Source organism: Cricetulus griseus, chromosome 7 (genome assembly GCF_003668045.3).
Source record: "Cricetulus griseus strain 17A/GY chromosome 7, alternate assembly CriGri-PICRH-1.0, whole genome shotgun sequence".
NCBI classification, from domain to species: Eukaryota; Metazoa; Chordata; class Mammalia; order Rodentia; family Cricetidae; genus Cricetulus; species Cricetulus griseus.
The window spans coordinates 50,641,248-50,665,660 of NC_048600.1; the positions used below are offsets into that span (position 1 = coordinate 50,641,248).

General features: G+C 46.9%; 1 protein-coding gene across 1 annotated transcript in view; it reads left to right on the forward strand.

The window, feature by feature from the left end:
* Positions 1 to 24,413, forward strand: part of Slit3 (slit guidance ligand 3) — a 575,059-nt gene that overhangs the window by 498,291 nt on the left and 52,355 nt on the right. The window contains exons 17-21 of the mRNA XM_027425222.2: positions 3,161 to 3,304; positions 4,284 to 4,427; positions 6,283 to 6,446; positions 7,482 to 7,614; positions 23,566 to 23,634. Coding sequence (XP_027281023.1) covers positions 3,161 to 3,304; positions 4,284 to 4,427; positions 6,283 to 6,446; positions 7,482 to 7,614; positions 23,566 to 23,634 — 654 coding nt within the window. The remainder of the gene's footprint in view (positions 1 to 3,160; positions 3,305 to 4,283; positions 4,428 to 6,282; positions 6,447 to 7,481; positions 7,615 to 23,565; positions 23,635 to 24,413) is intronic.

Consider the following 24,413-nt stretch of genomic DNA (forward strand, 5'->3'; position numbering starts at 1 on the left):
CCCTGAACCCAGCGTGCCATTCTATGGCTGGGCCATTTTCAGAGCCACAAAGAAGCACTTTTCTCTACATAGGTCTATGGAGATGAAGGGAGAGAGCCCACTAGCTGACTTCCTGGGAGCAGAAGAGTCTCAGGGAGACACTGTGTTGGGACTACATCAGAGCTCTTAGAAAATCCAGATACACTCATTTTGTAGAATACTCACTCCAAGATACAAAGCCCCACTACAGACTTCAGTGGTAAGCCTGTCTTTGATGGGTAGAGGGAGCAGCAGCCAGCCCTTCTGGAAAGTACTACAACTGCCCCCACCCCCCGCCATACATGAACACGCTTCTGTTTTGTATTCTCCCAGACTAAGGAAATGCAATTGAGAAACCTTACAGAAATGGGATATTAATTTTGCTCTGGTGAAGAAACAGATGACAGAGAATGGGGGTCCTCCCACCTCCACTGTTCTAACTCATCTTCCTTGTCCAGCCCTGAGTGCTAATCCCCAAGCAGCCCCTCCCCTGGAGCCTAACCTGTTAGGAAAGCCTTGACCTCAATTCCTACATCTCCTTTAAGAGTCCTGTGCTGAATCCTCCATACATTCCCTCCATTCCTGGCTTGTCCCTGGAATTGATGAGGAAACAGGCTGAGAACCAGGTTATCACAGAAATGAATCCCAGTTCAGGAATGCCCCAGCTAACAGGCCTTAGGGGAGGGACTTTGGGGGTGTTAACAGGAGAGGACAGGGGTAGGAAGCAGAGAAAGAAGAAAGAGATGATGATTTGAAAGATGGACCAGCTAGAGTTTGTCCCCTCCATAGCTGTCTACAGGAGTAGACACTGCTGTTCCCTGGATGCCCAGGCCACCAATGGGAAAGTGTCTTACATTGAACCCTTGAGTACCATTATTTCATTATGTCCTTCAGGTTGGTCCCTTGTTTCTCTGGGAGGTTCATCCTTGTCCTCTGTGAAAGGGTTTGTATGTCCCCATATCCACCCAAGTTCCTGGCATGAAGCAGTTTCCACTCCCACCAAGAGGTTTGGGCATGTGGCCAGTGTCTGCATGCCCAGCAGTTCACACAGCCTCACATGCTCAGTGAGTTGGCAACATCCTTTGAGTTTCCTGTCCACAGTATGAACATCACCAAGCTTTGCTCCACCCAGAAAACCATGCATGCTTTCAGCCTGGACCACAAGATGGTCCAGGAAATCCCTACTTCTGGTTCCTGAAAGAATTTTCCATGGCTGTGCAGGATCTGCCTGTTGTCACTGCCCTAGTATGGTCTCCCATGCTGTGGGCACTAGGTATCAGAGAAAAGGGCCTGCTCTCAGAGCTGGGGAAGACTCAGGAATGGCAGCATTTAGGATGGGTATAAACAGGGATACTGTGGGAAAACCCAGATCCTGGGACTGGGGAGATGAGGAAGTTGGTGGAGTCTTCACTGCCCACGCATGAAGATCTGTCGGATGAGTTGGATCCTCAGCACCCATGTATATCCAAGGGCAGCTGCCTGTAATCCTAGAACTGGGGACACAGAGACAGGAGGATCCCTGGGGCTCACTGGCCAGTCAGTCTACCTGAGTCAAGCAAGTTCCAGATTCAGTGAGAAACCATGTGTCAGAAAATAAGACAAAGAACAACTGAGAAAGATACCTGATGGAGATCTTTGGCCAAGGCACACACACACACACACGTTTATTCACATGTGCGCGTGCGCGTGCACACACACACACACACACACACACACACACACACCAAAACCTCCCAACTTGAATTCTGCAGCTCAGTAATACAAGTGAGTGAGTCCTCACATCTCCAGAGAAATAATCATGTATAAAAAGGAGGGGTCAGCCAATGAAATGTTTCTTGTGTCCCACAATGCCTAGCTTCATAGCCCAGGTGTGTGAATCTGGGAAAGTTACCCAATTTTCCTGGAACACAGTCTCCTCATCCATAAAATTGGACAGTAGTTTTCTGTCTGTCGGTTGTTACTTGAGAGTCTCATGAGGTTAGGGTAGTTGGCCTCTCCTAAATAAGAAGTATGCAACAGGTACCTAATACGATTAAAGTCTCTTTATTCAAGAAGACACCAAGGTAAAACACAGGCCAGAGCTAGGTTATAGAACCCAGCAAGCGGGGCCAGAACAAAAAGGGCCCCGGTCCCCACGTGCAGCCCCTTAAGAAGCTCCCTTATGTCACCCCGGCTTTCCTTCACCACGCCCTTATGGGCAAGTCCCGGGTCCACCTGGTACCTGTCCCAGGACTATTGGGCGGGGCTAGGGTGTCTCCCTACAATTCCCCTTTTAGTCTAAAAGAGAATTAAAACTTAATAGTGTAAAATATCCAAAACTAACAATCATAAGGGTGAAATACAAGAAGATACAATAATCTGCTATGGTACATCCTATGTCTGTTCTAGCTAGGTCTTAAAGTCATGTGGAAAAAGTGTCTAACTTGAACACCTTCTTCCAATCCCAACTCTAAACAATAAGAAGGTTATTCTTAACTAGACTTACACTACCCTAATACACAATAATGGGGAACGGGGGCGTAGCATCTTCTAGGTTACTTCCTGTTGAAATGGGACGATGATAGTCATGTGGGGGCCCTGTGGTGTTTCGGCAGGGTGCTTCAGCCTCTCCTGGGTGCCCCGAGGCCGGGCCGTGGGTTCGTTGGGCACCACCTAATACTATTAAAGTCTCTTTATTCAAGAAGACACCAGGGCAAAACACAGGCCAGAGCTAGGTTATAGAACCCAGCAAGTGCGGCCAGAACAAAAGGGGCCCCGGTCCCCACATGCAGCCCCTTAAGAAGCTCCCTTACGTCACCCCGGCTTTCCTTCACCACGCCCTTATGGGCAAGTCCCGGGTCCACCTGGTACCTGTCCCAGGACTATTGGGCGGGGCTAGGGTGTCTCCCTACAGGTACCAAGTAAGAAGTGTCCGCATGTAAGGGGCTCCTTCTGAGAGACCTACAAGTCCCTCAAATGCGTTCACCCCCACTGGGGGCTACTTTATTTTTTCTCCACCCCTCCTTCGAGGACCACTGTTCAGTGGGAGCCCCTGGTGAAGAGCAGAAACAAGAGCACAGATGCTAAGGACCCAATGTCAGGGAGCTAGAGGCTGAGCTCCCTCCATCCACCTGATCCTCCTGCTTCTACCCCCTCCTTCTAGAAACCTGAGCAACAATAGGATCAAGGAGGTGCGAGAGGGTGCCTTTGATGGAGCAGCAGGCGTGCAGGAGCTGATGCTGACAGGGAACCAGCTGGAGACCATGCATGGGCGTATGTTCCGGGGCCTCAGTGGCCTCAAGACACTGTGAGTACCCAGATATGGGCTCAGGTCCTGAGCGGGGAGGCAGGAGGCAGGAGGCAGGGAAATGAGGGCTGGACTGTGAAGGCTGTGGACAGGGAGCTGAGTCAGGCACCATCCTGGCCTGTGGGTCCCTTCCTCCCAACAGCATCAGACTTCTCCATCTTTAATGCAAAGAAGCTGACATGCTAAGCCCACTGGCATGCCCACACACCTAAGCACATCCCACTCAGAGCCAGTCTAATGCACTCATGTGCATATTTGTACCAGAAATGTACATACAGAAGGATACATACACTCATGTACCCAAACACATGCTGTGCCTCTCAACACATCTGTAAGCAAGCATCCACGTTCAAGCATATACACATACACTGAACCCATATGTGGGTCTTCTTCCTCCTGGAAGTACACATGTGTATACTGACAACCATACCATCTGTACAGGTGCACATGGACAGCCATGGTTTGTGTTTACAGTGTGGCTTAGTTACTTGTCTGTTGCTGTGAAGAGACACCATGACCAAGGCAGCTTATAAAAGAAATCATGGGGCTTGCCTATAGTTTCAGAGATTGAGTCCATGCCCATAGAGCAGTAACTGAGAACTTAGATCTGATCCACAAGTGTGAGGCAGAAAGAGAGAGGCAGAGAGAGTCAACTGGAATGACATGGGCCTCTGAAACCTCAAAGCCTACCCCCAGTGACATACCTCCTCCAACATGGCCGCCTTCCTGATCCTTCCCAAACAGTTCTACCAACTGAGGACCAGGCATTCAAACATAGGAGCCTATGGGGGCCATTCTCATTCAAACCACCACAGTGTGAGAAGTACATACTCATATACATCTGTGTTTGTCCCAGTGAGGGTCCAGGCCCTGCTCATCACTAGACAAACCTGAACACCGACTGGCTGAGCCAGGTGATGGCTGTTTACCTTTTGAGAGGTAAGAATACTACCCATGACCCTCTCCCACCCTCTTCCAGGATGTTGAGGAGCAACCTGATCAGCTGTGTGAACAATGACACCTTCACTGGTCTAAGCTCTGTGAGACTGCTGTCCCTCTATGACAATCGGATCACCACCATCACCCCTGGAGCCTTCACTACACTCGTCTCCCTGTCTACTATGTGAGTTCTCCCAGGCATGCTGCCTACTTCCTCTGGGCCCCTCCCTGCAGAATTCCCTGACATCCCAGCTCCCCACTGACTGTGACCAAGGTTACCTGCCCATCTGTCTATTTAATAGATATGTGTCAGGCCCTCCCTGTGTGCCATATACCGTCTAAGTACTAAGGATTGTAGACCCAGCTCCTCCTCTTTGGGGCTGGCACCACAGTGAATTGTCTCCATGACGAGAAAACTTTGTGGAGAAGCAGTAGGGAAGATGAGTTGGTTGAAGAAAGTCGGAAATACATTTCCTTTAGCAGGCACAGCCATGCAAAGGCTCTATGGTTGATAGGAGCAAAGTAGATAAGCAAAGCCCAGCAAGAACATTCCACTGAGTATGCAAGGATACTGTGTAAGACAAGACTGCAGAGGCGGCCAGGGTTGAGCTGCATGGCCACAGGGGGATGCTTTAGTTTTCAAAGCACACCAAAATCATGGGTGTGACCAACAGTGGGTTTTAAAAGATGATCCTGGCTACATTGGTGTTTGTCAAAGCCAGAGTTGGAGCCCAGCTTTCTAGACCAGTAAGTGAGCATGCTGCCCAGGGAGTCCCCTGAATTAGGAAGGGGCCAGCATAGGATAGTGATTGTGACTGTAGGGCCATGCTTCCCAGGTTCAAACCTTAACCTCCTCTCATTGGCTGTGGCAGCTTGGGACTGTTTCTTTATCTCAATGCGTCCATTCTTCCCCAACACCGTCCACCTCCCATGACTGCAGTGAGGACTGGCCCTGCTGACAGTGTGAACTGCATAGCCAGACCTAAGGACAGGCAGTTCTCAATATTTGTTCACCTTATAGTCACTGACCATGCTGCCTTGTGCCTCAGCTGTCCTTAGGGAGCAGTTACCCGTCCCATCTTCTTTACTCAGAATTGACAAAACAAAGTAGCAGCCACAGCTGTTCTTGCACCCATTGTCACCTTCCCACTTGGAATAGAAGTAGAGTTGCAGAGTAGCCTGGGGCCAGCCTCTAATTTCTCCTAGTTAGTGAGCCCCTCTGGCCTGCCGCCTGAGCCCTCCTGATCTCATACTTCACACCCTGCCTGAGGACTATGCGATGGCAACTCCTGGATTCCAAAGCCCAGGAAGCCCCCTTTCATCCTCTCCCTCCTTTGGCCACATGGCCTGCATCTCCCCTACTCCACCCTCTGCCTCAGTGGCATGATAGAGGTATAAATTACTTAGCATGGTCCTAGGCCTCTGACAAGCACTCAGAGTAATGACTGCTACCACCCTTGTCCACTCTCCCATCAGACTATCATATCACTGCATAGACCATAACAAATGACCTGTGGTACACAGTCTGGCTTTTGGATATACATAGCCCAGCAGAGATGCCAGCCTCACAGAACTCAGTCAGTGGGCAGCTGCTGAGAGTTACAGAACTAACCTTGGTACAGACACCACGGGAAGAAAGTAAGGGGTACAAGTCAGCAAAAGGAACAGGCTCAACTGCCCCAAGCCAGGGACACTGACACTCCAGCCCCACAAGCTGCAGGCATTTCCCGTGAGAAGGAGGACATGGACACCTTTCCCAACTAGAAGAAATTGTGCACGGAGGACTTCCCAGCTTTGCCCAAGTGGAGCTTGACGGATGGAGAAGGCCAAGGCTGTAGGTCACAACACACCCATTAGCATGGGCTGTGGCTGATGGTAGCTAGACATCCCCCTTATTTAGAGAAAAATTCTGCATCCCCCGGGGAAAGGATACCAAAACCCTATCACTGCCCAGGGAGAGCTAGCCCTGGGCTACAGGAGTAGGTTTTCGGCTAGGGTCAGGGTGGACGATGACTACTCAGAGGATCTCTCTCCCTCAGAAACCTCCTGTCTAACCCTTTCAACTGCAACTGCCACCTGGCCTGGCTTGGCCGGTGGCTGAGGAAGCGCCGCATTGTCAGTGGGAACCCCAGATGCCAAAAGCCCTTTTTCCTCAAGGAGATTCCCATCCAAGATGTGGCCATCCAGGACTTCACCTGCGACGGTAAGAGGGAATGAACTGGGAAGGCAAGGAAGGCTGCAGAGACCCTGATTCCACTCTGCTTTCCTGCATGTGGGCTCTGAGGAACCCTGCTCTGAAGGCCTCGGAGGGTCTGCTGCAGGCCAGCATGGATGTTCCACAGACTAAGAAATGGTGTCTCTTTCTGAAGCCACTTTACTCTGCTCAGGCATACATCTAGACTGATTTCACTGAGACAACACAAGATGTTTGCTCATTCAAGTCACTGTCCTCTGTGAACACCATTGTACCTAATACACTCTCCTGCCACATCCACAGTGAGCTTGGTACCCCTTAGATGGTGTGCTCCTCTGTACTGTACACAGCCTACACAACTGGACAGTAAGGTCTTCCTATCCATGTTATGGTGAAAGTCAGAGTATGTACTTATGGGAAACAGACTTTAAGAAAATTCCTGCCATTTGACTAAGAGATGTACCCACAAACCTGAGGCTTTGGGTCTCGGGACCCCAAAAAGCATATTTGATTGCATGAATTCAAGCCAGTATAGTTCTTTACTTGGTGAAATTTTTTGTTACCTCAAGACAGAAGAATCTGCAGATTATTTGAGATGCATTATAATGAGTTTGGTGACGTGGTCACCACCCTATATAGTGGTGGGTGGAGAGGAGAAAGTAGAAAGAGAGGAGGAAAAGGACTGGGCTCTGCCTCTGTCTGGCTGCTCCTTTGGGTGCTGTGGTTTATTCCTCGTGTGATAGGCAGGACCCCGTTCCTATCTGTGGCTGTGGGTCTGGGTTAGCAGCTTGACTGGTCTTCGTTTCATGCAGAGCCCAGTAACTGGCAGTGCCTGCCCCCTCCCATGTACCCAGACATGCATCCTTCCCTTCTAGCAGTGGAAGAAACCAATAGCTACCTTTAGTTCTGGTTCAGGCTCACTGCTGGGGCTAAGCAGAGGTGGCCTTTGCTGGGAACAGCTGGCCCTGTCAGCCAACTTTGCCCAGCTGTTCTCCTGGTGGAGCTTGTCTTCTACCACGCTCATCCTGTCTGGGTTCTCCACAGGCAATGAGGAAAGCAGCTGCCAGCTGAGTCCGCGCTGCCCTGAGCAGTGCACCTGTGTGGAGACAGTGGTGCGGTGCAGCAACAGGGGGCTCCGTGCCCTCCCCAAAGGCATGCCGAAGGACGTGACTGAACTGTAGGTACCACCCCCAGTCCCACAGTCTCGCCAGACTCAACCTTCCCACTGTACCCACATCTCAAATGAGGGTGTGGGGACATGCCTGAGTTCACTGGATCCCAGCGGAGCTTCTCACAGACAGTGGTTGGGAGCATTGATTGGTGCTGGGGAGCTGGGGTTCCAGGGGAAGAGGGAGGCCAACTCCAAACCATCTCCACCTGTAAGAGAGGCATGCCTGACCCTCCTCTCTCTAAAGATACTCCAGAGTGCAAGTGGCTGTACCATGCCTTTCTGGACCCTGTGAAGCCTGTGTCTAACCCTAGTGAGAGCACAAGCCTCTTTTTATCCACTTACAGCAGGATCCTATCCCTCCTTCGAACATTCCTATCAAACAAGTGATGTGCCAGCGCTAAGTTGCACCTGGTTCTAGAACATCTTCCCAGATCAGGTTTCTCACAGTCATCCCCAGATCTTGTTCCTGGACCAGAAGCTCCAAGTTAAATGAAACAGGTGTCATGTTCTCTTTGGAGGACTCACAGTATTGAATGCAGCACCCTGCCTGGCTCAGCGGGAGATAGGCCTAGCTCTCAGTCAGGCATAGGTGCTCACCATCTGGTGCAGAAGAGCATCACAGGCTCACACTGCCTGCCCATGCTCTGTCACGATGCCCTCTGTCGTGCCGTCATCCCATGGGGATGAGCTGGCTCATATGTCAGGCTCGCTGCCAACATGGAGAGGTGACACTTAGCAAAACAGGTGGGCCCAACACTGAGGCTCATGGCCTCTCTGGGGACAGAAGACATTTGTTCTCTCATCTCAGAAGCACGAATGACTCAATGAAGGGTGAAACAGGAAGGGGATGCAAAAGAGAGGTTTACCTAGGTGTGCTACTCAGAGAAAGCGTCTCTGGGACATGACACTGAGGCTATGATCAGAAGGGCCAGGCAGAAGGAGCAGGTCCCTAGCAGGGCAGAAGTAGCTACACCAGTGGTGACCCTGTAATGGGAGCTGGAAGAGCCACGTGAGGGGACTGACAGTAGGTCAGGGTGTCCAAGCAGCAAGACTCACATCACCACTCACACCCACACTGTCACACTTGTGAGTCAGAACTCCGTCCTAGACTCCAGGCCCACTCCCTCTGCTAGGACCATCTGGGCTTGTTTCCTCAGACATAATTGACAGAATGTGACATGACCCAGATTCCTTCTGGGGAATCTTTAGCACCTTCCAGGCCAGTGTCTCCTAGGACGGCTGTGAGCATGCATGCCAGCCTCTTAGAATGCAAACAGATCTTCGGTGGGACTGTCACTTCTGGCAGTCCCTGATGCTCAGACAGGTTGTCACGGGAACTGGCAGCCCCAGGGAAGGAAAGGAGGTCTGACAGTCACTAAAAGACTCTGTCAGCATGGGTATAGGCTGAGGCTGAGCCCTTGAAAGTCTGAGTGAACAAATACAATGCCATGTGGTGAGCTGTGTCCAGGCATAGGAGCAACAGAAAATGGCCATGGAATGTGCTCCTTCCTGACCAGATGGGTGCCAAGTGACATGCTGAAATGCAGAAATGCCATGAAGACAGCTCATGAGTGCTCTCCTCTAAGGTTCAGGACACAGAGACTGAAATAGCAAAAATAATTGGGGCTCCATGCCTTTAGAGGACCTCTAATTATTTTCTGTGGAAGAGATGATGTCTCCCCGCCAAGCACAACTTCTAGAGTGCTCCAAGGAACTCAGTTCTGGTGCTGAACCATTTCCTGGACCAAATGGCGGGGAGGAAGCAGGAAAACGAGTGCTCAAGAAAGTGAGAGCCAGTAGGCCTGGCGCACAGTGCTTTGGGCCCCAGCTTGGGACCTTTTAACGATTTTTCAGCACTCCAAGAACACATGCTTGTCAGGTACATTGTGATACTTGACACCTAGAAACTAGCACAGACCATTTTGAAATAGCTATCTCTTATTCCATCTAAAAATAATTCCATACCCACTACGTATTTATATAAGAAGTGTGTTGTTGAGACAAACCAGTGATTGAAGTGAGGAGAATGACACTGTCTAGTTTGTGCAAATCTTTAATGTCTGGCTTTGCGGCAACTCTGGTTTCTATTCTGCATCCCCTGCATTGCGCTAGTTGCTTGGGTGAAGCTGTAGGAAAAAGGCCAACTTCACACAGGCATGTGGTTGGAATAGGAAGGAGCATTTTAAGAGTCCCCTCCAATACTGGTGGGTTTTCATCATTGATCACCCACCACAGGCAGTGTGGTCTTCTGGAAGGGTAACTGCCTCGTGGAACCCACATTCCTATCTGTGAACTTGCTTTTTCTGTTACCCTAAACCACACTGGTCTGTTGACTTTGGGTAGTACTGTCCCCCAGCTGGTCACTTAAAGCAGCCCATCGAGTTACACAGATTGTCCAGGTCATGACGGATTCTGCTGTCTTCATGCCAGTGACATGACCACCTGTCAGTTTCCCATCAGAGAAATCTTCAGGAAGAGGGAGCTGTTGCTGAGCAGTGGTGGTGCACACTTTTAATCCCAGTGCTCAGGAGGCAGAGGCAGGTGGACCCCTGTGAGTTCAAGGCCAGCCTGGTCTACATAGTGAGTTCCAGGACAGCCAGAGCTACACAGAGAAACCCTGTCTTGATGTCGGGGAAGGGAGGGGGGAGCAATCGAGCTCAATCCAAGTTTTCAAAAAATATTAATATTCATGTGAAAGCCCCAATTCAGTCGCTGGCAACAAATACCATCTGTGCTTTGCCCTGTGTCCCACTCTTTTTATTCATTTTCCAGAAATTCTAGTAAATGCCCCTGTCTGTCATTCCTTTAAACAGAAATAGTGTTTTTCATGGGAGAATCCCAAAGCCGCTAGTTTAGTGAACATGGCCGTAGGATTTCACTAAGTGTTTTATGGGCTGTAGAAATGCTGTGTGTGCATTGTTCATTTTGTCACACACTTGCTAAAGAAACAAGTGCATTGGTGGGGGGAGGGCAACACTGTTACTGCTAGTAGTTTTTACTGCCTTGTCAAGGGCAGTCTTAAGTGTGGCTTGCTTTGCTGTCGCAGTTTGCATTGTTTTTTTTTTTTTTATGTGCAAATGCACACGTAAGTGACAGCACAGTAACTTAGGCCCAGTGCTGTGCCTTAAGCTAATGTCCCTTACGCTGGTATCCTCTGTTGGTTTTATGACACCAGGGCAAATGTAAGCTGAGTATAGAACGGAGAATGTTGACCTTTTTCTTTAAGATTTTGTTTTATTTTTTTAATGACATTTATACATGGGTTGGGGTGCATGTGCTTGCAGGTGCCCACAGAGATCATGACCAGAAGAGGGTATCAGATCCCCTGGAGGTAAAATGACAGACAGTTCTGAACCACTTGGTGTGTGTGAATGCTGGGAACCAATCTTGGGTCCCCTGCAAGAGTAGTATGCTCTCAAAGTCGTTGAGCCATCTCTCCTGCACGAAAAAAACAATGCTTTTAGATCATTATAAAAACAATTTGGACCTCAGACTTCGTGAAAGTCTCAGGGACATGAAGGTGCCCATAGGTGGCATGTGGAGAACCGAAGCAGACACTACAGCAGCCAGCAAGGAGTATAGGGAGATACCTGCTATAGGGAGCATCCAGTTCCTGATTGAAAGGGGGGACTAAGGCAGTTTGAAAGAAACAAGGTGTGGCCTTGTTGGGGGAAGTGTGTCACTCAGGATGGGCTTTGAGTTCTCCTGTGCTCAAGCTACTCCCAGTGTCACCAACCATTTCCTATTGCCTGTAAGATGTAGGACTCTCAGCTCCTTCTCGTACCATATCTGCCTGCACACCACCATGATCGAACCTTTGAACTGTAAGCAAGCCACCCCAATTAATGTTTTTCCATGGTGTCTCTTCACAGCAATAGAAACCCTAAGACAGGGACCTATAGGCTCTTCTCGAAATCAGGGCAAAGCATGTCAGCCCCCCAAGTCACAGAGAAGCTCTGCCAAAGCAGTACCTCCCCACTCACAGAAAGGACAGTTATTGCTCTGCAAATATCCATTTATCATTGGGCCTGCCTCACTATTCCAGAATAACAGAAGTCTAAAAATGTGTTTGCTTCCATTTACTGGAATATTAGACAGTGGTTCTCAACCTTCCTAATGCTGTGACCCTTTAATACAGTTCCTTCTATTGTGGTGACCCCCCACCAAACATAAATTATTTTTGTTGCTACTTCAGAACTGTAATTTTGCTACTTGCTGTTACGAATTGAAAGTAAATATTCAGGGTATCTTATATTCAACCCAAAAAAGGGGTCACGACCCACTGGTTGAGAACCACTGATATAGCATATTGTAACTCTTTCCTCCTATCCACCTGCTTCCTGTACCCTCTTTCATTTCCCTCATTTTTCCAACCTGGGGAAGCCATTGCTCTTTACTTCCACGAGGCCAGCTATTTAACTTCCGCATAGGAGTGAGAACTCGCAGCACTGGACTTTTATGGCCTGCTTATAGCAGCTTGCCCAACAGCTGCAGAGCATAGATTCAAGCTCTTTCTGCCTGCCCCACCACAGTGCACAGGCCCATCCATCCCTTTCTTGCCACCTGGCGACCAGTTTCCTGGGGTTTTGCAACATCCAGCCATGTCTGTCACCTGCATTGGAGGGAAAAGACAGACCAGGAGCTCTGCCATCATTGTTTGGGTGCTGCCTGTGGTCTGTCCAGTCCATGTAGCTGCTGCCAGCAAAGGGGCTGCCTCTTCGTGCCTTCTGCTGGGCTTGCTTCCCCAGCATTAAATAGAGTCACAGCCCAGGCTGCCTATATTCCTTGACTCTTTGTGTCTTAGTTAGGGTTTCTTTTGCTGCATTGAAACACTATGGCCAAAAAGCAAGTTGTGAAGTAAAGGATTTATTTGGATTATACTTCAGTTTCACTTCATCACCCAGAAATTGGGGCAGGTAATCAAAAAGGGCAGAAACCCAGAGACAGAAGCTGATGCAGAGGCCATGGAGGGGTGCTTCTTACTGACATCTTCCACATAGCTTGCTCAGCCTGCTTTTATAAAACATAGGACCACCAGCCCAGGGATGGCACCAACCCCAGTGGGCTGCCACCCCTCCCCTCCCTGTGTCAGTCACTAAACAAGAAGATGCCTTACAGGTCTGCCTATAACCTAATCTTATGGAAGTATTTTCTCAACTGAGGTTCTCTCCTATCAGCTGACTTCAGCCTTTTGTCAAGTTGACATATCCAGCAAAACCTGACACAGGGAGTACCATAGAGTACCCCCAGTCAGCTGCAGGGTTTACCCCAGCTTTGGAAAGATGCTTCCTCTAAGCATGGTAGGGTGCTAGTGTGGGCCTGGCCTAGAGAGACCTCAGCAGGTAGCATTAGAAGAGAATGCTTGTCAGGGCTCCCAGGAAGTTGAGGGGACTGAGGAGGACTGGTCCCTATTAGAGCTGAGACTCTATTCAGTACTGGGAACTTATGCCTGGCATGAGGCAAGGATGGATGCTGAGAGACGGAGAGAGATAAAATGACGGACGCTCATTCATGCAGTCAGCTGATATGCTTCAGGAGACACGGCCGCTGGGGTTGGAGTAGAGCAGTCAGGGTCATAGTCATGTCTCTGATCCTGGAAACTTAGAAGAGAGAGAAGGCAGTGTAAAGACTAGCCTGTGGCTGAGTCATATTCCCCAGGAACATTCAGGAAGAAAGCACATGCCTGGCAAAGCCCCTCCTGATAGGAAGGTCTTCTAGTCAGGCACCTGGATCTCCGGGGAGCAGGTAGCCCAAGAAAGAAGATGCATGTGCAGGGAGCTTGAGAAGGTCATGTGCAGGCTGAGGGCCAGAGGAGGGTGGACTTTCCACATGCACGGACATAAAAGAGCCAAACAGCATTGTAATGAGCATCATGGCTTGATGCCACTGTCCTTACAGTGAAACATGCTGGAAGCAGGAGAAGAGGTGAAATCTTTCTTCTGATAATTGTGTATATCACTAAGTGGACAAAGTGTGTGTGTGTGTGTGTGTGTGTGTGTGTGTGTGTGTGTGTGTCTGTCTGTCTGTCTGTCTGTCTGTCTGTGTATCTGTGTGGATATAAACACATACACATATATGAATATATATGTATTTGAATATATTTTCAAAAACTGTTCAACACTAGTGTGCTAGACACTAAAATCTATCCATAGGGACCCTTAAAATACTTCATGGTAATGATTATCATAAGATCCATTTTACAGCTATGTGAATACAAGCTCAGAGAGGTTAAGTACCTTGCCTAAACGCACACAGCTATTAGACAGCCAGAATGGCAGCTGAGCTGCCCCCACTTTACCCAGGCCTCTGGTGGAAATACTGGCCTGGAGTAGCTGCCCTCTCCACCTTCATTCAGCTAATTCTTTGTGAGAGCCAGTCTGCTCTGCAAAGCTTAAATTGGGAGCAGAAAGCAAGCAGGCAGTGCTCGTGCAAGGAGATCTGTGTGGATTTTCATGCAAGGCAGGTGTGTTCTCGGGAGTGAGGGCTGAAAGAGAGCATTTAAATTCAGGTCGGTGCAAAGGTTGACCTGCCAGAAAAGCTGCAGCAGTTCTGAGGCCGGGGGCAGGGGGCAGGCTTCTGAATGGTCCCTCCGGGCTCCACTGTAGCTATAGGCAACTTTGGAGTTGAGAGCCTTCATCAAGGGTTTCCTACAAAGGCAGCTCTCTCGCCGCTGCATCTGCATTTCTGAAGCAGAACTTTTTGATTCTGTGTCTTCCAAGCCATGATGCCAGGGCACTGGGACACCCTGTACCGAAAGTGGCTCCCACTCACTTGGTAGTGCCAAATACAGCTCCCTCAGAGAGTTCTGGGATTTTCATTGCCCAGGCGACATTTCCTGAGCCTAGCTGTTGCCAGTGTGTGGGAAGGCCATAGTGGGCATTCTGACATGACTCCACAGACAGACTCACACCGAAGATGCCCCAGGGACTGAAACATGGTGTAATGCCCAGAGCCTTGGATACTTATAATGTCACCTGGGGAGGGGGGCTGAAATGTGGGAGGCAGGCTGGAGCTAAGGACTTAAGGGCTGAGGGCACAGGGAAGAACTCGACATGGAGGTAGAGGCAAGGCCAAGGCAGGCAGAGACCTGGCCACCCTCTCTTTCATCCTTCAGAGAAGGACAAGGCCAGTGCAAGTGCAACTAGAGGTCATCAGAGGGTCAGACATGAGATGAACCAGAGAAAGAATGTAAGGTCCTTGTAATTTCCTGTCTGGAGTTGGCTAGGTTGCAGTGCCAATTATCATGGTCGAATTCTGGGTCTAGATGTTTCTGTGAATGTATTTTGTAGTACAGTTAGCATCTGCAGTTGGTGAGCATTGCAAGCAATGGAGATTCTGACAGAGGATAAGGAGTAAAAAGCAGGTGGTTTGCTTTGCTTGCAAGTGAGACAGGGAGACTGTCAGATGGGCAAACAGGGGGCTACTCGGTTTACTCAATCCTACTGAATACCAAGAATGAAGCAGAGACGTCCTGAGCATGCCATGGAGACTGTTTGAGAAACTTAGTGGCCTTTCCTCTCCTTTCTCCAGGTCTCTCGGAAGACGAGATAAACAGCTCATTTTTACCCTGGATTAACATGGTTAGCACAGTTGACTTTAACTTCACTGAAATGTAGCAGAGCCCTCTGTGGTTTGATCTAGGGTTTTCTGGATTCACCACAACACATGGAAGTCACATAGATAAGCAGCAGTCAGGATGCTGTGATGCGGGGTGAGGCACTAGGCTCGGGAGAGCAAATTGAACACAAAGTGAAGCCTCCAGACCCAAGGAGTTCTCCACCACAGTCCCTTGCACCTTCCCTACAAAGCACAGCTTCGGACCTCTTCATGTGCATGCCTCTTCTCTCATGATGGTCTCATTTACCAGCATAGACAGTGCCTGGCACAGGGCAGGTGATTAATAAATACTTACACTTGCATGGATGGATGGATGGATGGATGCTCAGCTCCTTGGCCTGAGGCCACAACCTAAGTGTGTGCACAGCTGAATTTTAGCCCCTGAATAAAGCTTCCTGAAGGCAAAAATGGGATTTGATATACACATGCCAACACCTAGCATAGTCAGGCACATAACAGGCTCACAAGAAAGGACCAAATGAGGACACTATCCAGTATGACATGGCAGCTTGAGGCTTTCTGAATCAGGCTCAGAGTTCTGTGCCATGAGGCTTCCTCAGGGTTGGCCACAGGAAGAGAATCACTGGGTCTCAAATGAAAATGATACACATTTCAACTTGTCTGCCATTGCCAAGATTGCCCATGTCCTGTTTCAACCCATTTCTGCCCAATTTGATCATTTTGTAGTGGGTCTTGAATACCTAGCTGTAGTGGTTTGAGTAGGTGTAACCCCATAGACTCATGTGTTTGAATGCTTGGCCCATAGGGATTGTCAACTGTTAGGAAGTATGGCCTTGTTGGAGGAAGTGTGTCACTGTGGAGGCAGGCTTTGAGGTCTCATACATGTTCAAGCCATACCTAGTGTTATAGTCATTTCTGCTGCCTACAGATCAAGATGTAGGACTATCAGCTCCTTCTCCAGTACCATGTCTGCCTGCATGCCACCATGTTTCCTACCATGATGATAATGGAATAAACCTCTAAAACTATAAGCCAGCCTCCCAATTAAATGTTTCCCTTTATAATAGTTGCCCTTGTCGTGGTGTCTCTTCACAGCAGTAGAAACCCTGAGACAACAGCCATGTGTTAGCAACCCATTACCCCAAAGTAGGTCTTAGTGAGCATATTAGAAATGCACATTCTCCAATCCCACCCCAGACCTTCCAGATCAGAACCAGTTTTGTTCACGTGATCCCAGGCCATTTGCATGTGTGTTAAAGCTTGAGAAGCCCTGAGACAACAGGAGAGACCTCATGGAACCGAAGACAGGCACCAGGCAGGCAAATGACAGTGACAGGATACTACAAGGGCTATGTGGAAGAAAATTCACCCCAAACAGCCAAGATGGTCTTGAAAGTCTCCTTAACAAATCTCCACTTGTGTTTTAAGCAACAGAAAGCCTGAGGGAAAGGACTTATAGTGGGGGAGTGAATAAAGTAGCCTGTGGCCCCTCCTGAGAGTAGGCATGGCAGGGGCTGTCTTTGTAAATCAGGACCACATAATTACATTGAGGCTGCATTCTTCTGTAGACTTAAGTCCACAAAATTCACCTCATCCTAGCTGAACAGGTCTCTGCAGAAGTCTGGGGTCCAGGCAAGTCACTGTTTGTCTGAAAGAGTTCCTGTCTGTTAGTGACCTTCATTCTACGCTTGACCCCTGCCGTCATTTGTCCCTTGTGACACAGACGTGCCTCTCTTTCCTTATTTCCAAAAAGACATCAGAGATCCTCAGCGTTGAATTCCAGTTCACTTTAAAAATGTTTTTGTTGGGGCTGGAGAGATGACTTAGCAATTAAGAGCACTGGCTGCTCCTCCAGAGGACCTGGGTTCAATTGCCAGCACCCACAGGGTGTTTCACAACCATCTGTAACTTCAGTTTCAGAGGAACTGTGGGTACCAGGTACACACATGGCACACAGACATACATGTAGCCAAAACACTCATACAGGTAAAATAAACATTTTATAAACAAATAAGTCCATACATAAAATGCTTCTATCATATATTAAGTATATACAACAGTAACTTCCATTGCATTTTGACCTTTCCATACACAGTACATTTCAGTCTTACCCCCCAGTACTTTGTCCACCCCCCCTCCCACTGCACTGATTCCTTTCCTCTCTCTAATTCACCCCACTTTTTAATCCCTTTTATTCATGACCCAGTCTCGTTAGGGTTCCTTGAAGGAGCATGACGAGACTTGTTTGCAGTGCACACTTACCTGGCCAGTGATGTTGTAGCACGCAGTGTCCACGGCCGACTAAGAGTGTTGGCAGCAGCTCTCCTCAGAAGCCTGCATAGCACCTTGGCGTACAGTGAAAGTTAGGCAACTGGGAGGAAGTTTCCAGCACAGCTCCAGCCTCATTTTTCTCTATGTCCTGCCAACAGGAAAAATAGTGTCTTCAGAAATAGGGACTTCCCATCCAGTTCTGGTAGGCAATGAACAGTGGTGACAATTGTTTATCACATTTGGGGGAGGGAGGAATCTCACATACAGCACTGGGACTTTCATTTATAACCTGCGGCTTCTGGGAGCGGCTTTATCCACCCACTCATTGTACCTCCATTCAAGCTTTCATATTTGATATAATGTTTGATTGGCTTACAGGTATCAGATTTCCTTATGGCTTTTTTGCACATCATTAGTTTGGACTGACACCCCACACACAGCCTTACTTTTCATTCCCCCATCTCCCTGCCTCCGTCCCCATTAAAACCTTTCCTGTTTTCCCCTTCCACTATAATGCCACATGTGTTCCCACTTTCCCTTACCTTGGAGAATCTTTTCCCTGCTCTCTCATCAGCCCCTTTCTAGTTTCCTGAGCTCTGCATGCATCCTTTCCCACATCAATGCACATATGTAAAAATTAGAAGCTGGGCTCTGTATGTGGGAGAGAATTTCAGCATTTGTCTTTCCAAACCTAGGCTACCGCACTCGGTCTAATGCTTCCAGTAACATCCATTTTCCTGCATGTTTCATAATTTCATTTTACGGCTGAATAAAATTCCATGTGTACATGTACCACATTTTCATTATCTGTTCATCGGCTGATGGACATCTAGGATGAATCCATTTCCTAGCTGTGAATAGAGCAGCGATGATCGTGGAGGAGCGAATGTCTGTATGGTGGGATGGAGAGTCTTCTGGGTACACACCAAGGAGTGTTGTAGCTGGGACACAAGGAAGTTCTATTTTTAGCTTTTAAGGAAACCCCAGACAGATGTCCATGGTGGCTGTACCATTTACATTCCCACTGACAGTGAATAACAGTTAGCCTTTCCACATATCCCGGACAGCATTTGTTGTCATTTGTTTTCTTCATAATAGCCATTCTGACTGGGGGTGAGATGGAATTTCAAAGTAGTTTTAATTTACATTTCCCTGATGGCTAAGGATGTTGAGCACATTTTAAAATATTTATGGGCCGTTCATATTTCTTCTTTTGAGAATTCTCAGCTAAGTTCCTTGGCCTATTTTTTTTTCACTAAGTTTTTTGTTGGTTTGTTTAGTGAGTTTTTTTTTTTTAGTTGTTTGTATATTTCACATATTAATCAGCTGTCAGATGTATCCATGGCAAAGATTTTTCTCCCATTCTGTAAGCTGTCTCCTCTAATAACTGGCTTATTGTGGAGCATTTTGTTTTGGTTACATACAGAAGTTTTTTAATTTCACCGGGTTGCCTTTGTCAGGAGTTGACCTCGCCTCCCAAGTGACTGGAATTGGGGGAAGAGAGCCGTTAGTTGTGCCTAGGTCTTGATCCTCTAGCAGCTTCAGAGTTTTAGATCTTACATTAAGGTGTTCAGCCTTAGAGTTGATTTTGTTCAAGGTTAGAGAAAGGGGCCAGCTGTATTCTTCTACTAAGGATATCCAGTTTCCCTAGCACCACTTGTTACAAAGGTTATCTTTTCTTCAGTGTGTGTGTGTGTATGTATGTATGTATGTATGTATGTATGTATGTATGTATGTATGTACGCATGCATGTGTGTGTTTTTGTTGTTTTGGTTTGGTTTGGTTTTCACAACTTTGTAATGAAAATTAGTTAGCTTTTGCTGCATGGCTTGTATCTCACCTCTCACTTTTCTGTCATTGACTTGAGTCTGTTTTTGTGCTAGTACCTTGCTGTTTTTATCAGTATCGCTCTGTTGTATAACTTGAGATCAGGCACAGTGATAACTAACACACTATTCTTTTTGTTCAGGGTTGCTGTGGATATCTGGGGTTCTTTATAGTTCCATATGAAATTTTTGGGGGTTTGTTTTGGTTTGGGTTTTTTTGTTTTGTTTGGTTGGTTTTGGTTTTTCAAGACAGGGTTTCTCTGTGTAACAGTCCTGGCTCTCCTGAAACTCACTCTGCAGACCAGGCTAGCCTTGAACTCACAGAGATCCACCTGCCTCTGCCTCCCAAGCTCTGGAATTAAAGGCGTGCACCACCACTGCCTGACTCCATATGAGTTTTAGTGTTTTGGGGTTGTATTGTTTTGTTTTGTTTTTTCTGTTTCTGTAGTGATTGCTGTTGGTATTTTAATGGGCACTGCATTTAATCTATAATCATTTTAACAGGATTAAATTTTCCAATCCATGAGCATGAGAGAGTATCTCTATCTTCTAGTATCTCCATCAGTTTCCTTCTTCCGTGTTTTAATGTTTCCATTGTATGTGTCTTTCACTCCACTGATTAGATTTTTTTCTGTATTTTTGAGTGTGTTGTGAATAGGATTATTTCCCTCATTTCTTTCAGATCCTACTTATTTAGATCATTAGTATATAGAAAGGCTGATGATTTTGTGTGTTTACTGAAAGTATTTATTGGCTCTCAGAATTTTCTGGTGGTCTTTTTTTTTTTCATGTATTTTATGTATATGAGTGCTCTACTACATGTATGCCTGCATGGCAGAAGAGAATATTGGATCCTATTAGAGATGATTGTAAGCCACCACGTAGTTGCTGGGAATTGAACTCAGGATCTCTGGAAGAGCAGCCAGTGCTCTTATCCGATGAGCCATTTCTCCAGCCCCCCTGGTGGAGTCTTTAGGGTCTCTCATGTATTAAATCCTAAAAAGTGCAAAAAAGGAAATTTGACTTCCTCCTTTTCTCTTTGTATCTCTTTTATTTCCTTCTCTTACTGTTCTGGATAATATTTTAAGTACTATATTGAATAGATGACAATGGACACCATTGTATTGTTCCTCATTTTAATGGAACTGCTTTTTCTCCGTTTAGCACGATGTTGGCTTTACTTCATGGTAAATACCCTTTGTTATGTTTCTTCCATTCCTAGCCTTCTGGAGGCTTTATCATGAAAGGGTGTTGAGTTTTGACAAAGGCTTTTATCTGTATCTATTGAGTTGATCCTGTGATTTCTGTCCTTGAGTCCATTGGGGGATGTATTACATTTATTGATTTGCATATGTTGAATGATCCCTGCTTCTCTGTAATGAAGCAAACTTACTTATGGTAAGTGATCATCTTAGTGTGTCCTTAAATTCAGGTCACAAATATTTTATCGAGATTTTTTTTTTTGACACCTGAGTTCATCAGAGAGATTGGTCAGCAATTTTCTTTTCATTGTATCTTTCTTTGGTTTGGGTATCAGGAAAATGCTGGTTTTGTGTGTGATTGTGCATGTGCACACATGTGGAAGTCAGAGGACCACTTTTGGGGGTTGTTCGTTGCTTCCACCTAAAATGTGTCTGGAAGCCAACTCAGGCATGGAAGAAAATACTTTCACCCCCACTGAGTCCAGATTTGGCTTATTCTTGTTTTGTTAGGCCCTGAGGAACATCACTTAATTATTTATTTGAGTTCATGCTGATATTTAATGTAGGTACTTACAACTGTCAACCTCCCTGTTAGAACTGCTTCCATTATATCATATAGGTTTATGTATGATCAATCTGTATTTATTCAATTCCAAGATTTTTTTTCCTTCTTGGTTTCTTCAATGACCATTCACCCATTCATCATTCTATAGTGTGTTGTTTAATATGCATGAGTCTGCAAATTTTCTATAGTTTCTATTTTTCATGATGTCTAACTTTATTCCACTGTGGCCAAACAGAATACAAGAAGTTCTTTCATTTGTCCTGTATTTGCTGAGACTTGCTTTATGTCCTCACATATGATCAGTTATAGAGAAAATTATAAAATTCCACTACTGAAAAGAAGATGTATTCTGCAGTGTTTGGTAGAACGTTTTGTGAATATCTGTTAAGTCAATTTAATCTGTGATGTCACTTAATTCTGTTGATTCTTTGTTTATCTTTTGTCCTGATGAACTATCTATTGGTGGGAGTAGGGCATTGAAGTCATCTACTGATACTGTGTTGGGATCTATGACTTTATATCTAGAAGAGAGATTGCCTGCATTGCAAAAAACCAGCCAATGGCCTAACTCTTCATGTACAAATCCCAACACACAAAAAAAGTGACATGAAAAACCAAGACAACCTACCTATTCCAAAAACTACCAGTTCAGAGAAATGGCTCCCGATGAGAGTGATTTAGACAAAATGTCACACAGTTCAAAAAGTATGATTATCAGTACATTCAAAGAAATGAAAGAAGACATGAATACCCTCCTGAATGAATCTAAGAGAACACAAACTTTGGTACCAGTGATTAGTATTGAGATGATAAAGAAAAAGTAGAGGAGAGACCTGAAGGGACACAAAAGAAGGAGGACACAAAAGGGATTTTGGATAAAGGTCTGCTAAAAAGAGAAAAGTGAAGATTTTAAAAAAAAAAAAAAAGCCCCATTTCTCAGGGAGCTGAGCATAGAGGCCCTGCATGCAGGTCAGGCCAGGTTGTGTTCTTTGGGAGAGGAAAAATATAGGGTTGGGTCAAGAACAGAATGAAGCCAAGCCAGCCTACTAAAATAGCATTGGGTATTAAATAAAGACAGGGTCGATGTAGAAGGATAGAAACCTGCATGGAAATAGAGGCTATGAAAACCGACTGAGCTGATTGCTTGATTCCAGCCAGACTCTACCATGTACCTTCCCAGATCCTAGACCTCCTCTTGCTATAGATGCTCCCCTTCTCCCTTCTGAGTCCTCCTGTGCATGATCAGATGACAGATGGCTGTCCTGGACAGATGCAGGCTCTGGAGCAGGTCCCACCTTTGTAATTTCCCTCGGGCCCTGTACAACTCTTGTCGGTGTCCTATGCACTACTTGCAGTCTGTATGAAAGTTCCCGGTAACACTTTGGTTCCCACCAGGTTTTCTGCTGCCCGGATGCTCTGTGATCTGACTCAGGGTTTCTTTTCCAATGTCACAATGTCCTCTTTGTCAGGTTTGTCAGAAGACAGTCTTTCACTCCTTGGTGGGTATTTCCCAAGTGTGGTTCATTGAGCCGCCAAATAGCAAGCATCTCTTTAGAGTGGTGTCTCCCTTCTCTTCTGTGGGCTGCCAGTACTGAGCAAGCACCAAGGGAGGAAGGGTTCCCACAGAGCCCCCTGCTGAAGCTTCTGCCCTGGGTGTGGCCCCCACCCACCCCCACCCACCAGCTGTTTAGTGTTTCTTCTGTAATTGCTACTCCTCATTTTTCCCCAGTTAATTCCCTGGAGGCTCTAGTAGGCTGTCCCTGAGTATCATCTGACATTTCAAGTCTCCCTCAATTCAAATTTGAATTCTTAAGACAAATGATGGCTCAATTCCCCAGCTACCCTCCCATGAGCTAAGTAAAATCTGTGGAATTGTCAGGGAGACTCGGTTTCAAATTCTAGATCGGTGGTTTTCAACTTTCCTAATGCTTCAACTCTTTAATACAGTTCCTCAGGTTGTGGTGACCCCCCCAACCCTAAAATTATTTTCATCACTACTTCATAACTGTAAATTTTGTTATGGTTATGACTCATTAAAATGTAAATATCTGATGTGCAGGATATCTGATGTTTGACCCCAAAGGAGTCATGACCCACAGGTTGAGAACCACTAACCCACAAGTTAGACTCTAGATGAACTATTTGTTTCTGTGTAACCTTGAGTAAGTGGTGCCTCGACTGTGTTATCTCTGCTTCCCAGATACTGTGACAAGTCAGCATCAAATGAGTGCTTCATTTATTAATGCTAAACAAATCTATGTTGAGTACCTAGTATATATCAGCAGTATAAAGAGCCCTGCTAGGATACAGTGAAGGGCACTTTTAGCATGAACTCTGCCATCATGAAACTTACCAGTCTAGTGGAGAAAAATATCACGGACTTCGAGATCTCAAAGTATACAATGATAACAGGTGTTGGGGTGGGTATGAAGAGGTAACTCAGGAGGGCTTCTCAGAGCATGTGACTGGTGTGCAGTATCCTTCCCAGTGTTATCACTCTGTGCCTCTCTTTCAGGTACCTAGAAGGAAACCATTTAACATCGGTGCCCAAAGAGTTGTCCGCCCTCCGACAGCTGACACTTATGTAAGGAGCTTGCCACGTGGCAGGCATTTGTTTCTCCTTCCTGAGGTGGTGTGAGACAGGGCTATAGAGAATAAGAGAGAACAGTGCTGGGCCAGGTGCAGGAGTTCTCAACCTGCACGCCTGCATGGCACAGGGAGGAGCAGCTGGGAGGAAACATACCAGGCTCATGTGGGAGGATTTGCCAGCGAGGCAAGTGTGCACAAATAGCCAAAGCATGTCATCATGGGCTCTGAACTACCTCCCTACTGGCTTGCTGCTGACCTCCAAGCTCCAAGCTGAATTCCCGAGCCTTCTGGACTTCCAGTTCCTTGTGAGCTGTGGCCACTCTTAGATCTGCCAGGAGCACAAACAGGCATCCATTCTTCCTTCTCTGGTTTCCCAGAAAAATGCCCCAAGTAGGTAGTTTAAACAAAGGGCCTTCAGTAACGCCTGATACAAGCTTCACACCTCCCAAGAACCTGAAAACTCTTGAATGGGAAACAGAGAGCCTGGGCATGGGAGAGGGCCATGAGCTTGTCCCTCAACAGCATCACTGCCTTGCCTTGGTGGACACAGAGGGGTAAAATTATTCCTTGGGCAAGTGGTAATTGAAAGATGCCCATGTCTGCCTGAGAGGGGTAGGAGCCAGTCCACAAGAGATAAGAAGGGTTCTTTTACAATGAATGTCAGAGGCCCACTAATGAAAAGTTCCAGAAAGCCACCATTTGGTCTCCATTCTTATTCTCCAGAAACCAGTGTCTGTATGAACATTTCTCAGACTCAGAACTATGGACATCTGT